The sequence below is a fragment of the Aulostomus chinensis genome, chromosome 6, assembly GCF_037954235.1.
Source record: "Aulostomus chinensis isolate RoL2024-O1b breed Wild chromosome 6, RoL_Achi_v1.0, whole genome shotgun sequence".
NCBI classification, from domain to species: Eukaryota; Metazoa; Chordata; class Actinopteri; order Syngnathiformes; family Aulostomidae; genus Aulostomus; species Aulostomus chinensis.
The window spans coordinates 28,613,491-28,630,013 of NC_141325.1; the positions used below are offsets into that span (position 1 = coordinate 28,613,491).

The 16,523-nt window shown below is 46.0% G+C and overlaps 2 protein-coding genes across 2 annotated transcripts; both read left to right on the top strand.

Moving 5' to 3' along the window:
• The first annotated feature begins 2,723 nt into the window (after positions 1-2,723).
• Positions 2,724-5,756, top strand: LOC147260681 (hibernation-specific plasma protein HP-55-like). Its single transcript, XM_086205506.1, has 6 exons — positions 2,724-2,979; positions 3,438-4,070; positions 4,147-4,217; positions 4,986-5,182; positions 5,269-5,416; positions 5,503-5,756. Exons 2-6 carry the CDS (start codon positions 3,446-3,448, stop codon positions 5,701-5,703), a joined length of 1,242 nt encoding a protein of 413 aa, XP_086061632.1. The 5' UTR covers positions 2,724-2,979; positions 3,438-3,445; the 3' UTR covers positions 5,704-5,756.
• Positions 5,757-10,118: 4,362 nt separating this feature from the next.
• LOC147260682 (alpha-1-antitrypsin-like protein GS55-MS) lies at positions 10,119-15,171 on the top strand. The gene is made up of 6 exons (XM_086205507.1): positions 10,119-10,249; positions 10,991-11,623; positions 13,989-14,059; positions 14,396-14,592; positions 14,678-14,825; positions 14,911-15,171. Exons 2-6 carry the CDS (start codon positions 10,999-11,001, stop codon positions 15,103-15,105), a joined length of 1,236 nt encoding a protein of 411 aa, XP_086061633.1. The 5' UTR covers positions 10,119-10,249; positions 10,991-10,998; the 3' UTR covers positions 15,106-15,171.
• The last annotated feature ends 1,352 nt before the right edge of the window (positions 15,172-16,523 follow it).

Below are 16,523 nucleotides of genomic sequence, written 5' to 3' on the forward strand. Positions count from 1 at the left end.
TTTCTCTCTTTTTTTCTTTAATTGTTCTATTATTTCCCTCTGGAACAAAATAGGATGGGACACCCATCAGTGGATTCTTATTATTTATTTTCTTTTTTTCTCAGTGCCCCTAGACAACGTGGTGCCCTTGGCCACCCCCTATATCCCCTATTCCTTAAGCTGAACATGGTGGGTGCTCCGGCTCTGCTCATGTCACGCTCCACAGCAACTCCACAGACTCAAAGTGAAGTGGTGAATGGTACTGAAAAGCCACCTCCAATCCGCTGTATCCTCAAGGAAATTGGGAAGCTGAAAAGGGAATCCAGATCATTAAGAGACTGTCAAAAAGTCAAGTGATAGTGAATCTGACCCTTACTTTGCTCGACTGAGCTACCGCACTGCTCTGCTGCCATGCGAGGCCTCCTCAGCTTTGCTCCTCATGGGCTGTAGGCTGCGTTCAACGCTGCCACACCAACCACCTAAACTGGACAACAAAGAGGTGACAACAACACAGAAACCGCTCAAAAGGAAACAAAAAGTGAACTATGACAATGTAGTCAGGACGCTGGAGGCTCTCAAAGAAAATGACATATTGAGAGTTTAGGGTCAAGGCACCTTGGAGAGAAAGGCAACAGTTCTTATGGAAGTGAACCCCAGGTCATACAAGGTACAGATGATGGAGCAGTGCTCAGGAGAAACCATAGGAGTTTACTGAAGACTCAGGGGCACTCACAGGAATGGGTTCTGGAGGAGAACCGGCCAGGCCATCAGGCCAGAGGGACCACTGACATACATCATGTAGGTAATCATGCCTCAACATACAACACCAGTGCAACACCAGTCTTGAGAAGGTCAACAAGGCTGAGTAGGCCACCAGATAGAATGCTTGAACAGGTGTAAGAAAGTGGGAGAATGGTTGGACTAATGTTTGACTGTGAATGGAGGAGTGATGTTTAAACCGTTGACACTTGACTGTTGTCAAGATCTGTTTTGATGTTTTTCACCCCTTTCACACTGAAACACCTGGGTTAAAGCGGGTTTTTGTACCCACATTTGATCGGCTTTAGGGCGCATTCAAGCTTCCAGAAGACGCGGGTCTTAGCTCCCACTGTGATGGCTGCGTGTCTGTGTTTTTCTCTCTCGTACGTCATCCTGCTGACAACAAAAAAAGTGTGCCGTGACTCAAAATGCCGGTGATGTCCCCATTAACCACCATGTCCCATACAGTTCCAGACATCATCATTCCAGACTTCCAGACGTCAGCAGCTCGCAGACTTCACGATCTTGCCAGTGCGCTGCCACGATGGATAAAAAAGATGTGCAAGATCGTGATACAAGTTGTTTATAAACACAGTCACGCTTGCGCAGTTCATGTAAGGGTTCCCCAATTGGTGGGATTTCCCAAGCATAGATTAATTTACCTTAAGATCATACACATGTAAATTTTTAGAAAAAAAAAAGAGTGAAATAGAGTCTTGGGGACATCAACAGGAGGACGCATCTTATGGCAGAGGCCAAAACCTTATTGAGAGATGAGTGAGCAGCTCTCGCAATGCAGCCCAGCCCAGCCCAGCCCAGCCCAATGTTTTTTAGGGCCTGAGCCTGAAGGTACTTCAGGCAAAGACCCTATTATGTTTTCATTTTTATTTTTTTTCCCCCAGAGCTTCCACAATGACAGCCTGACAGGCAGCACAGTGACAAAATCAGAATGCAACAGGAAGGTTGCGGGAAACCTGAGACAATGCAGGTTGCCTTTTTCACACTGTAGTCAAGCCGAGCAGAGCCGAAGCGAGCCGGTAAACACCCGGGTCACTTAGAGGGTCGGTGGACGCGGATCAAAATGCCGAGTCTACCCTTTCAGAGCGCCCAAACACATTTTTGGAACTGTCATTACCACTACTTGTTGCACTTTGTAGTTTGGCCTTGGTGTCTCGCAGTCTCTCTGTGTTTCCACAGATCCACCAGAGCCCCAACCGCCGCCTGCATCACCCCCCCCCCACCCCCCGTCTTATTCCCCACTGTTACACCGGCCTGCGCTCCCCTTCCATGAACCAGTCTGCCATCCACTCCCCCATCAAGCTGGCTTGCTCTCCCTGCCTCCCCTTCCAGAAGCTTCCTTCTTCCGCTGTTATTAACATTTCTGTGTTTCCCACATTTTGTATTGTAAACTCTTTTCTTGTCTGTAACAACATCTACTGCACGTCTGTCCGTCCTGGGTGAGGGATCCCTCCTCTGTTGCTCACCCTGAGGTTTCTCAGATTTTTCCTTGTTAAAAGGGTTTTCTATGGAGTTTTTCCTCAGTCGATGTGAGGGTCTAAGGGCAGAGGATGTTGTTATGATGCCATGTGAAGCCCTTTGAGACAAACTGTTTGTGAAAACGGGCTATACAAATAAAATTGCCTTGCCTTGCCTTGCCATGTTTGTCCGTGTTTTTAGTGCAGTGTGAAAGGGCTTTTGTATTCTTGTCAGGTTAGAGGTTGTATCAGTGGTGAGAAGAAGAAAAACATGTTGCAAGGTTACTTGTGTTCCAAGTTGTGTTAAAGTGAAAATGCTGTTGACCAGGCCTATGGAAACCAGGTGGTTTGTTAAACAATCTTGGAAAGGGGATGTAATATGTATCGCTCTGCTGTGTAGTACTACTGCCTGCAGATGGCGCTGTAAGCCTAGTGGTTGATACTGATGTACGAGGGCTTGAAACCCTGTGATGTCAGACTTGGATGGTGCAATTGTCTGTTCAAACATGCTGTGCTTGGTGTTAATAAAAGTTAATTAAAAGGAAATTCTAAGTCATCATTAGAGTAATGTAATAACATTACACAGGTATTCAGCGCAACCTTCTTAACTCCAGGAGAATAAATGAAAAAATTGAATAAATGAGCAAATAGGAGATAGTGCTGGAAAATCAACAAACAAAGCCAAAGTTCAGCTGCTCCAGCTCATCTTAAAAGAGGACAGCTCCCTCCATCCAGCCTGGGCTTTGTGTCTGAACCAACCAAGAAGGTAAGGCGTCCCACATATTCAGAGATCTCCAATTATGACTGCGATGTTTGTTTTATGCTGTGGTAGGTCTACCAGTGGGTAGTTTTTGCTGGTGTCTTATTTGTGTGGAGGAGAACTTAACTCATCTTCTCATTCCACAAATTCAACATTAAAGCCTCAGAAAAACAGTTAAAGAAGAGTTCCTCTTTGATATTTGATGTTTAGGACAATCTTTTATTCTCACTGATGAAGAGTTAATGAAATTCAGTTTGTTTAACTGAGATTCGGATGTTTGTAGGCCTCCTGGTGAAAAAACCCAATGATAATAACTTAAACTACCATAAAACTGGTGTAAACGGTGTGTTCATGTAATTTCACATTCCTCACTTCTCTGAAAACAACTGTGTGTATTTACTGTTGTTGCAATCATTGGGTAACCATTGTGTGTGAACAACGCTGCACTTTTGGACTTTTGTCAGACTCCATCATGATGCGTGCGGCGCTGGGCATCTTGCTCTTATCAGCAGTGGTCTGTGTGGGGAGAGGTCATCACGTAGAAGGTCACGGTCAAGGTCAAGAAGACCAAGAGACACTGGAGAGCAGCATCTCCCTGGTGGATGCAGCAAACAAGGAGTTCTCCTTCCGTCTGTACAGGACGTTAAAGGCTCATCCTACCTCACAGGGCAAGAATGTCTTCTTCTCACCACTCAGTGTGTCGGTGGCCTTGGCGGCCTTGTCTGTCGGGGCCCGCGGGGAGACCCACCAACAGCTTTTCAGTGGTCTTGGTTTCAATGACTCTGTGCTGACGCAGACAGTGGTGGACAAGGCCTTCCAGACAATGCTGGACAAGACAAACAAGGAGTCTGACGACAGCAGCGAGGGCACCGCTGTCTTTGTGGACAACTCCTTCAAGCCGAAGCCGGAGTTCCTGGATGTCCTGAAACAGTCCTACTTTGCTGATGGGTTTAACGTTGATTTCAGCCAAACAGCAGACAGCATCAAAACCATCAATACCTACGTGAGTGAGAAGACCAACGGGAAGATTGATAAGATGGTAGAGAGCCTGGATCAAAGCACCATCATGTATCTCCTCAGCTACATCTACTACAAAGGTAGGACAGGACAAACCTTGTTTGTCATTGTTCAGATTCTCTGGTTTGAATCAAAGATATGATATTTTCTCACCAGGAAAGTGGGCAACTCCATTTGATCCTGAGCTCACCAAGGAGGACCAGTTCAAAGTTGATGAGAACACAAAGGTTCGTGTTCTAATTGAAGTTCCAACAAACACCAGACCTCTTTGATGAGGGTTCCCTAACCCTAACCCTTGCTACACTGCCCTGGAGTGGCCAGAGTACTTCTTTCAATTTTAATCCTATCTTCATCTAAAATCTTAATTCTTTCTTAGATATAGCTTGTTTCCTTCCTGCTTAATTAATGGTGTCACAATGTGACACTATTGAAGAGGCAGCACGGTGGTGCAGTGGTCAGCACTGTGGCCTCACAGCAATAAGGTTCCAGGTTTGAGTCCCGGCTCGGGCACGGGAAATTTCTGTGTGGAGTCTGCACGTTCTCCCTCTGCCTGCATATGTTCTCTCCGGGTTTTCCAGCTACTTCCCACCATCCAAAGACATGCAATTGGGGACTAGGCTGATTGATTTTTTTTTGAACAATTCATATCTTGTGGCCTGAAATAAGTTACTTGATGGTCTTCTATGGAGTCTTGAACAAGCCAGACAGAAGCTTTTTAATGTGATGTCACAAGATAGAACCTGTTCCCTCAGTTTAGCCTTTTTGAGGCCACAGGATGCATAAATTGTTCCCTTGAGTTAACCGACTTATTTTAGGTTGTGAGATAAATATTTCTCCCACTTTAGTTATTTTGAGGTCACAAACTATATTTTGTTCCTTCAGTTAATTTGTGGCTATTGAACATAGCTTTTTCCTTCAATCAACTGAAGGACCAACATAGAAAAAAATTCCTCTCTCTGTATCTTCTATCTTATTTTCAAATCTTTGTCCTCCAGGTTCCTGTCCAGATGATGCGTATGAAGGAGGAGATGGTTGATACTTATTATGACCAAATGATGAACACATCAGTCCTCCGCCTGCCCTTCAACAGCTCCTACTCCATGCTGCTGCTGCTGCCGGACAACATGGCGAAGCTGGAGGACGCCATCTGTGTGAACCATGTCACCAAATGGCTCGGGCTGATGAGATCTGAGTTCGGAAGCTCTTGTTTTTCATTTGTAATTCTAGAAGCAGTGTTATTTGGCACACGTGTCAGTCACTTCCTCTTTGTGTGTTCAGGAAGTATGATGTATATCTTCCGAAGTTCTCCATCAAGACTGAATACTCCCTGAGGGGCATGTTGGCTGACATGGGAATAACAGACATTTTTAGTGTTCAAGCAGATTTAAGTGGCATCTCAGAGGGGCGGAAACTGGTTGTGTCAGAGGTGAAGACGGCAGTGTTTGTTTCTGAACATTTCTACCAGTCGGTTCTCTCCACCCTTCTTCTCTCTCTGCTTCCACTGTACACCAGGTCGTGCACAAAGCCACTCTGGATGTTGATGAGGCCGGAGCCGAGGCTGCGGCAGTCACAGGCATCGTCTTTGAAGTATCGTCCCTATTCCCCAGCCCCATCCCTGTAATGAAGTTTGATCGTCCTTTTGTGGTCCTCATCACTGAAGACAGCACACAAAGGATCCTCTTCATGGGCAAGATCATCAACCCAAACATCTGAAGAGGAGACAGGCAGACTCACTTGTGACATCCCATATTAAATACTCATAAAAAACTTGGTTCTTTGGGCCTTTGATTTATGATTGAGTACATGATCATTTTAGCATGTATGAATGTTTGTATGGCTCTGCAGTGGCAACATCCTGGCATTGTGACCATTAAATGTTGAGCAGGAGACCATTAAAGTTCACCACTGCAATGTCAGGACTTTTGGTTGCTGGAGTACTGAAGGAAAGGAAATCACAAGGAGAAGTTTCGATTTTTATTTATTTCTTTTATTCCCGGTGCCCCCTAGACATTGAAGTGTCCTATGCCACTCCCTATATTGCCTATTCCTTAAGCCGGCCATGGAGGTTGCTCCGACTCATGTCACACTCCATGGCAACCCCACAGAGCGATAGTGAAGTGTTGTACTGAACTGAAAAGCCAACTGTGCACGTATACTAAAACCAAGCAGTTTGCCTCAATGGTAAGTATATAATAACTCATTTGTGAAATGCAAAAAAATAACGTTATTGGTTCCCTGTTTCCCATGACGTGCCTCGTTGTGTCTGTCACGTTTCACTGATACCAGTTGAGAATGACATTATATGTTAGCAGGCTGCATGGTGGTGCAGTGGTTAGCACTGCTGCCTCACAGCAAGAAGGTTCCGGGTTTGAGTCCCGGCTCGGGCACGGGATCTTTCAGTGTGGAGTTTGCATGTTCTCCCCATACCTGCGTGGGTTATCTCTGGGTACTCCGGCTTCTTCCCACCATCCAAAGACATGCAAGAGGCAAATTGAATACTCTAAATTGACCATAGGTATGAATATGAGTGTGAATGGTTGTTTGTCTCTCTCTCTGTTGGCCCTGTGATGGACTGTCCAGGGCGACCTGTCCAGGGTGTACCCCGCCTCTTGCCCGTAGATGCTGGGATAGGCTCCAGCCCCCCCCCCCCGCAACCCTTAAAATGAATAAGAAGAAGACAATGGATGGATGGATGATATGTTAGCAAGCTAAATTCTCAAAAAGGATCAATATAGGCTGGGTAGCACGGTGGTGCAGTGATCAGCACTGTTGCCTCACAGCAAGAAGGTTCCAGGTTTGAGCTCAAGTACGGGGTCTTTCTGTTTGGAGTTTGCATGTTGGGGGTTCTCTCCATGTACTCCTGCTTCCTCCCACAGTCCAAAGACATGCAATTGGGGACTCGGCTGATTGGATACTTTAAACTGATCGTAGGTATGAAAGGGAGTGCACATGTTTGTCTAAGTGTTGGCCCTGCAATGAACTGTCCAGGGTGAACCCTGCCTCTCGCTCATAGCTGCTGGGATAGGCTCCAGCCCCCCGCAACCCTTCACAGGAATAAGCGGAAGACAATGGATGGATGGATGGATGGATGGATTGATGGATCAATATAGGCAACTGGACTCACCATTTGAGATCGTCACTCCTTTGAAGATCACAAGGTACGCATTCTAGCCAGAGAGGACAGATGGTTTAAAAGAGGGGTGAAAGAAGCCATTCATGTCAAACTAGAATATCCATCTTTAAACAGAAGAAGGTGCCTCAGACACCACATATCACCCACCTACAATGCCGTCCTTAGATCCCTCCCCAGGAGGGGCAGCCAGCATTCACACCTTCACTCAGGTGACCCGAACGACCCCACCCAAGAGGGCTGGTAAGGGTAAAGACATGAAACTGAGGCCAACAACTCACATGGGCACCTGACTAGCCTATTGTTTTGGTCTTACGACCACTTGTTTTTGCACCCCCACCCCCCAGGTGATTATATACCTGATACTTCCCACCAGAAATTTAGAACTGAAGAAGCTTCTTGGATGAGAGGCCAAACATCTTCACTTTCAAGAGGTGAGTCCAGTTGGCTGTATTGATCATTTTTGAGAATTACAATGTCCTGGATGACTGAAAATATACACAAATACCAAGCAAAAGAAAGTTAGGATAACCTAGCTTAAATGTTAGCTGCCTTGCTAAACTGTTTAACGAAGTCAGTCACAGTTGTAAAGTGGTAATGGTAATGTTACACTCACTCAGGCAGCTGCATGCTAACAGAGTAGATAAGACCGGTGCAAATCAGGATAATGCTGTGTCGCTGTGGGCCAGTCGAGTTTCCAGTTCAAAATCATTGCTGGCAGGGTCCATCTCTTTGTCTACATGTTTCCGGGAGTTTTGGGAGGATCTGATGGAAGAACTGTGACAGGTTCACTTTGGTGGGTGGGTGGTTTAACTGGCTTAACCACGTTGCAGTCCATGATCTACTGCAGCACGGCAGCTGCAGGTAGGAGATTTAGTGAGGAGTGTTGTCTGTGCGAGAGGTGGGGGCACGTACAGGGTCCAGGTAAGTGGGCTTAAGCTCAATAAAGAGAAGTGTCAGTTTAGAGTCAGAGAAGTAGTTACTCAAAGTGAGGAATTCCTCAAAGTGTTCCTTCCACCGTCCAATTATGCCCCCAGTTGACGTCAGCATTCTCCCATCCCCACTGTAAACGGAGTGGGCAAGTTGTTGCCCCCCCCCCCCCCCCAGGTGACGGATGGTTTGCCTGAACCTTTTCGTAGCCAGAAAAGAGAGGTGATGTTTGGGGATTACGGCCGCAACCAGCCCCAGCAGCCTTGCGGTAGCAGCTCACAACACTCATCTTGACAATGGCAGAGCGGAACAGGGTCCCTTCAGACACAATGTCACCCACTGCCACTGGGATGTGGACGAAGCTTTGCCAGAGGTGGGAATTGAAGATCATCTTGACAGGTTCTTTCGCCAGGCATTCCCTGCAAACCCTCACTACTCGTTTGGACCTACCAGGTCTGCGCAGTGTCTTCCCCTGCCACCTGATCCAACTCACCACCAGATGGTGACCAGTTTACAGCTCAGCTCCTCTCTTCTCCCATTGTCCAGAACATACGGCCGCAGATCTGATGAAATGACTATAAAATTGATCGTAGGCTTGCATTTAACCTAGGATGTCCTGATGCCACATGCACCGATGGACATCCTTGTGTTTGAACATGGTGTTAGTTATGGACAAACTGCGACTAGCACAGAAGTCCAATAACTGAACACCACTTGGGTTCAGTTCGGGCCTGCCATTCCCCCCAGTCACACCCCTCTAGGTCATGCTGTCATTACCCATGTGAGCATTGAAGTTCCCCTGTAGGAAATTTGAATTCCCAGTTGGGGCGTATCCAGTACCCTTACTAGGGAATCCAAAAAGGGTGGGTACTCTGAACTGCTGTTCAGTGTATAAGTGCAAACAACAGTCAGGACCTGCATTGCAAAGGCAATTGTGTCTTTCTGTGTGGAGGAGAGGTTGAGTGGGGGGCAGCAAAACCCCCAAAATCACTGTCAAATGACCTGGTGGGACCAGTGCACCTGTAATTGCAGATAAAGTACAGAAAATTTCTTGCCAGTATTTAAACAGATGTGGGCATTGCCAAAACATGTGAATATAATTAGCCAGGGTTTGCTGACAGTGATCAAAACGATGGTGATACATTCTTAAACATTTTTGCAAGATGTTCTTTGGTATAGAGAGCACAATGTAGGACTTTACCCTGAATGGAACTGTGTTTTGCATAAATGGAAGATTTGTTCACCCTGCCTGGAGCCTCAACCTAAACAGTTTCTGAGATCTTCTTCCTAAGCTAGCTTCCCAGGTTGTTCCATAAACTCTAGAGGAGTTTGGTCTGAGCTTATGAATGTTAGAGTACATAGATGATACTGCTCTGTCAAAAGAAGAACATTCACAAGGTTGTCAAAATCAGAGTCAGGAGGTAAACCTGGGAAAGGCAAAGCTTTGCACTTGAAGATATCTAAAAAAAAAAAAGAAAAAAAAGAAGTTGAAGTTATTAACCCCTAACTTCTTCTTGTCACAGTCTGATAGCTGTTGGTTGACATGCTGAAAAATTCTGGTGTCGGTGCACAGCCTTTCTGGCTCTGTACGGGCTGGACAAAGTGGTGTGAACCGAGCCAAAAAATGTTACCACAGCCAGTCAGCAGCAGGGTGTTTGTGCTTCAGCACAGCTTCTCTTGATAACATTATGAACACCGTAGGATTGGGTCGAATTATTTGGTGCACGGTGTGTCACTATGACAGCGGTGATACACCAGGGGTAAAGGTAGGGACAGTGCTACACTTTTGCACACAGAGGGTGAAAAAGGTCAAAACCCCCAAAAAGGAATAAATGTAACAAACCCGGTTACTGGTTGTGTTTTCTGTAGCTGAACAGAGTTGCTACACTTCTGTGTTTTTAACTTTGTTCATGATGGTGGTACTTGGAGAGCTTCTTTTGTCTGAGGTGGTACTTGGTTTAAACAGTTGGAGAAATGCTGGATTAAAGGAATACATTTGTTTGAAGTGACATGTGCAACGTGTTACCTGAGCTGGATGTGACGGCACTCATGACACAGCATGAATTCAGGAGCTGAGCACATAGGAGATAGTGCTGGAAAATCAACACACAGAGCCAAAGTTCAGCTGCTCCGGCTCCTCTTAAAAGAGGACAGCTCCCTCCATCCAGCCTGGGCTTTGTGTCTGAACCAACCAAGAAGGTAAGGCGTCCCACATATTCAGAGATCTCCAATTATGATTGCGATGTTTGTTTTATGCTGTGGTAGGTCCGCTCTACCGGTGGGTAGTTTTTGCTGGTGTCTTTGAGTAACTGCATATTTACAGTGGACTGAAACCCTTTATTACAGGTTCCTTCCAGGCTGATATACAAAAATACTGTTGTGGTATTTATTGGAGGAAATAATAATTTTTGGTCTGCTAAAAATTTTTCTGTTACCTTTTTAAAGAAGTTCTACAGTACAGTGGCAGTTACAGTGGGACCATGATTGACTTCCAATATAGTTCGAACATCATTCACACATGAAACTAGCATGAGCTCAGAAACCATCCAGCAGATGAAATCATGAACTTGATTCAGGTATCAAACTCTTATTTGTGTGGAGGAGAACTTACATCATCTTCTCATTCCAAAAATTCAACATTGAAGCCTCGGAAAAAAACAGTTAAAGAAAAGTTCCTCTTTGATATTTGATATGTAGGACAATGTGTACATCTTTTATTGTTACTGATGGAAGAGTTTCTTTCTGTTTGTTTAACTGAGATTCAGTTGTTTGTTGGCCTCCTGGTGAAAAAAACCCAATGATATTAACTTAAACTACCATAAAACTCATGTAATTACTCATTCTTCACTTCTTTGAAAACAAGCATGTGTATTTACGGTTGTTGCAATCATTGGGTCACCATTATGTTTAAACAACTCTGCAATTTTGGACTTTTGTCAGACTCCATCATGATGCGTGTGGCGCTGGGCATCTTGCTCTTATCAGCAGTGGTCTGTGTGGGGAGAGGTCATCACATAGAAGGTCACGGTCAAGGTCAGGAAGACCAAGAGACACTGGAGAGCAGCATCTCCCTGGTGGATGCAGCAAACAAGGAGTTCTCCTTCCGTCTGTACAGGACGTTAAAGGCTCATCCTACCTCACAGGGCAAGAATGTCTTCTTCTCTCCACTCAGTGTGTCAGTGGCCTTGGCGGCCTTGTCTGTCGGGGCCCGTGGGGAGACCCACCAACAGCTTTTCAGTGGTCTTGGTTTCAATGACTCTGTACTGACGCAGACAGTGGTGGACAAGGCCTTCCAGACAATGCTGGACAAGACAAACAAGAAGTCTGACGACAGCAGCGAGGGCACCGCTGTCTTTGTGGACAACTCCTTTAAGCCAAAGCCGGAGTTCCTGGATGTCCTGAAACAGTCCTACTTTGCTGATGGGTTTAACGTTGACTTCAGCCAAACAGCAGACAGCATCAAAACCATCAATACCTACGTGAGTGAGAAGACCAACGGGAAGATCGATAAGCTGGTACAGGGCCTGGATCAAAGCACCATCATGTATCTCCTCAGCTACATCTACTACAAAGGTAGGACAGGACAAACCTGGTTTGTCATTGTTCAGATTCTCTGGTTTGAATCAAGTCAAGTCAATTTTGATTATTTGTATTGCGCAAAAATAACAACAACAGATATCTCATGACACTTTACAAGTTGAATAGCTCTAGTACCACACTCCTTCAATGAATTTACACCCAACAATTCTTCATCAGCAAGCACATTTTGCAACAGGGGTGACAAAAACCAAAAATTGTCTCATAAGATAAGGTGTTCCCAAGGGTTCTTGGACAATAACTTAAATTGTGTCAGAATTTAATTAACAGGAAATTGTAGGTCCTCCGTGTGTTTACGTACTTTAGACAGGCCTTCAGTTTCGTGATTTAGCTGACTTGTTTCATGTGGATGCACTGAAGTACAGCTGCTTATCGTCTGCATAACAGTGGAAATTAATCAAGTGTTTCCTTATGATGTGACTTTGAAGAACTAGGTATAGCGGGGCCAGTCTGGAAGTTGGCCCCCTGCAGGTCTGGCCCATTCCTCAGCCCCTCTCATTGCCTCTCTGTCCCATCACATCACATCTTATGTATCACTAGGCCTTGAGGGGCTGGACCCCCCAATTTTAATCACATCGTAGACATTTAGGGCTTGGGGGAGTGCATGTGGATGTACTGGGAAACTCTGCCGTCTGCAACCGGCGGGGCTCCCATGCCCTGGGTGCCTCCGCCAATTTTAACTACATTCTAGTCATCCACATCATCACATCTACATTCCCATGCACAGCACGCACCCTGCACCATGTTGGGAGGGGGGGGGCAGCTGGGGCAGGGAGTGGGTCCTGTGCTGCCTCCTTTGCTAACTGCACCATTGCAGGCCTGGGGGCCTGGCCGGGGCTCTTTGGGGGGGTGGTCCTCTTCCCGGCGTGGTGGTTGGGCTGGGGTTGGTCACGGGTCCTGCTGTTGTGCGGTGGATCGCTCGCTGGCAGTTTCACTAAGTCTGAGGTGCCCTGGACCGTATCAGCATCTATGGAGTACTCAGCCCCTGTATGGAAGAAGATGAGAGTATGATTGTTTTGTTCGGGGGGGGGGGTGGTCCTGGGCATGCGTGCCTTCGACTCACCCTGGACTGGGCCTCTCCAGGGAGTGGGGGGTCCCGGCTGGGTGGCTGGTGGTGCCCTATAGCCTGAAGCCCGCCTGCTTTGGGGGGAGGGGGAGAACAGGGGATGAGTAGAGGGGATGGGGATCGTGGGTTGGGGGGGGATAGCTCTGTTCAGGGGCGGTGGGCCTGGTCGTTGTGGTGGGCTGTGGCTGCCCCGCCTGGGTGTGGGGTGTGGGTGGGTGTCGTCCTCGCCGCTGGCGGACCTCTTGGGGGGCTCTGGTCGGGTCTCGGGCCAGAGGGGCCCTGTGCCCCTGGGCTCTGCTCATGCTGTGGGGGGGGGGGGGGGGGTGCCTGGTGGGACCAGGGTCATCTCTGCCCCGTCTCTCTGTGGGTTGCTTCTGGGTGGGGGTTGCTGCTCCTATGCTTTCCTATGGGTCCTGGCATGGGTTGGGCCTGTGGCTGTTTCCTGGGGGAGGGGTGGCCTGGGGCTCCCCGTGTCCTGGGGGTTTCTGGGTGCTCTGGTGACCTGGTCCTGACCTACCTGCTATCCTGGACTGGGGGTGTGATGTCCTGGCCCCCCACATCAGCTACAGCCGGCTACGCACAGCATCCAAGACAAACCGTCGCACACACACATACACATACACACACGTATACACACATACACGCATGGGCCGCACAACTGACCCATAAACACACACTCCGACATTTATCTTAAAATTATATGAAACCAAATAGTAAGCTTGCACCGGAAATTCTGCAACCAATGTTTTTTCTTTCTTTTTCTTTTGTTGTTGTTACTTTTTCTTTGTTTGTTTATTTTGTTTTTGTTTGTTTTTTGTTTGTTTTGTTTGTTTGTTTTTTATTGTTGTTGTTGTTTTCTGCTATTGTTGTTGTTGTTTTTGTCTCCCCCCTCCCCCCTTGTCTTCCCTATCCTGTCCCTGTTCTCTCTTCCTATCCACTCCTGAGCCTCAGTCCGGTCGCTTCATCAATGAACCAACACCATTCCTAATAAAATTAAACATAAATTGCAATAGGAGGAGTTTATCAGATTCCTCCTATGCAGAGTAAAACTGCTTCAGTACAACAAGGCACCAGGAACATTGATGCTGCTTGCCTCAGCTACTGAACAGGACAGGTTAAAAAAAAAAAAAAAGAAGAAGAACAAGGTATAGAGTGAAGAGGACTAGTCCAAGCACAGACCCTCGTGGAACACTGGAACTGACTGTAGTAGTTTCAGAGGGATTATCATTAGCGAATATCAAAGATCAAATCAAAGATTTGATATTGTCTCACCAGGAAAGTGGGCAACTCCATTTGATCCTGAGCTCACCAAGGAGGACCAGTTCAAAGTTAATGAGAACACAAAGGTTCGTATTCAATGTTTAGTTCCAACAAACACCAGACCTCTTTGATGAGGATCTTTTTAATGTGATGTCACAAGGTAGAACTTGTTCCCTCAGTTTAGCCATTTTGAGACCACAGGATACATAACTTGTTCCCTTGAGTTTACTGACTTATTTTAGGTTGTGAGATAACTAATTCTCCCACTTTAGTTAATTTGAGGTCACAAACTATATTTTGTTCCTTCAGTTAATTTGTGGCTATTAAATACAACTTTTTCCTTCAATCAGTTGAAGGACCGACATAGAAAAAAATGTCTCTTTCTGCATCTTCTATCTTATTTTCAAATCTTTTTCCTCCAGGTTCCTGTCCAGATGATGCATATGAAGGAGGAGATGGTTGATACTTATTATGACCAGATGATGAACACATCAGTCCTCCGCCTGCCCTTCAACAGCTCCTACTCCATGATGCTGCTGCTGCCGGACGACATGACAAACCTGGAGGACGCCATCTGTGCAAACCACATCACCAAATGGCTTCGGTGGATGAGATCTGAGTTCGGAAGCTCTTGTTTTTCATTTGTTATATAGAAGCAGTGTTATTTGGCATCCCTGTCAATCACTTCCTCTTTGTTTGTTTAGGGAATATGATGTATATCTTCCAAAGTTCTCCATCAAGACTGAATACTCCCTGAGGGACATGTTGGCTGACATGGGAATAACAGACATTTTTACGGATCAAGCAGATTTAAGTGGCATCTCAGAGGGGCAGAAACTGGTTGTGTCAGAGGTGAAGATGGCACCGTTTCTACTGAACATTTCTACCTGTTGGTTCTCTCCACCCTTCATCTCTCTCTGCCTCCACTGTACACCAGGTTGTGCACAAGGCCACTCTGGATGTTGATGAGGCCGGAGCCGAGGCTGCAGCTGCAACAGGCATTGGCCTCATGCCTTGGTCCATCCGCTTCACCCCTGAATTGAAGTTTGATCGTCCTTTTATGGTCCTCATCACTGAAGACAGCACACAAAGGATCCTCTTCATGGGCAAGATCATCAACCCAAACATCTGAAGAGGAGACAGGCAGACTCACTGGTGACATCACATATTAAATACTAATAAAAAACTTGGTTCTGTGGGCCTACGATTTATGATTGTGTACATGAATATCTTGGCATGTATGAATGTTTGTATGGCTCTGCAGTGGCAACATCCTGACATTGTGATCATTGTTAAGTGTTGAGCAGGAGACCATTAAAGTTCACCACTGCAATGTTAGGACTTTTGGTTGCTGGAGTACTGAAGGAATAGAAATCATAAAGAGAAGTTTAGATTTGTAATCAACAGTACAGAGCTCAAAGAATTCAAGTTAAAATGTCACTATTTCAACATAAAACATTTATATTTGGTCATCTAATTAGGTAGATTCTTTACTGGGGGACGATCCTACTGCAAATACCAATAATACCTCATGGGCACCAACGCTGTAATTAAAATGTAACTGACACTGCAAGCAAAAGCACGTCTGAGACACTCAGGTGGCCACCAATTGCAACATAGTGGCACAGTAGGCCGGACGAGATGAATGAATCGGACCGACAAAGCAGCAGACTGGCACTTCATCTGGAATGAGGGAAAAAACATGATTAAGTCAACTCCCAAAAGCACCTCAATACTGCATTTTCATTTCCCACTGGTTGGTGGCAGCAGTGTGCCTCCTGCAGCCTGTTCTACAGCAGATTGATGCCAATTTTAACACATAATTTTCAATGATAAAATGCTGTTAATTCAGTGTTTTTCTTTGAAATTATGTCCTTGTGTATCCAGTAGAGGGCACGGCAGCTTCAGGGAGGATATCAGTCCCTCCAGAAAAACACGATTATGCAATCACATAATTCAAAACAAAATCAGCCGCACGTTTATGCTGGGGCTGCATTTTTTTTCAAAGAAGCAACACTTAAGCTGCAAAAAATCACAGATTTCCAGGCAAACTGCATGAAATATGCAGGGCTTGCATGATTTCATCATCCCCCATTTTCATAGCAATAAAGTTACATATATCTTTCCAGAAAGTTGAAAAATGTTGCGTTTACTTCAAACTAGAGCAGCCATTTTTCTCCCGTTGCCTTGATAACATTGTGAAATGACTATAGTGTATTGAGGGCACAGCATTTATTAATGAAAACAAAAATAAAAGTGAAACAGAACATGGCCATGAAGCCCCCCCCCCCCAACACCACTAGGGGGAGAAATAACCCCAGTCATGATGCAGTGGCCTAAGCTCCCTGCTGCACAGTGGGGACGGAGCACAACATCTGCACCTCCCGCTGTGTCACCCAAACACCCTAACACAAAAGGTATGGGTATTTAAGAGAAGCTCTGGTATTTATGAGAAGAGCATGGAAGGTGATGAGACGGCTTGATCAATGTAGGTACGTGTATTCCCATTTTGGCTGACTGGGCACATCTGGTGGTGCGACTGGCCAGTCA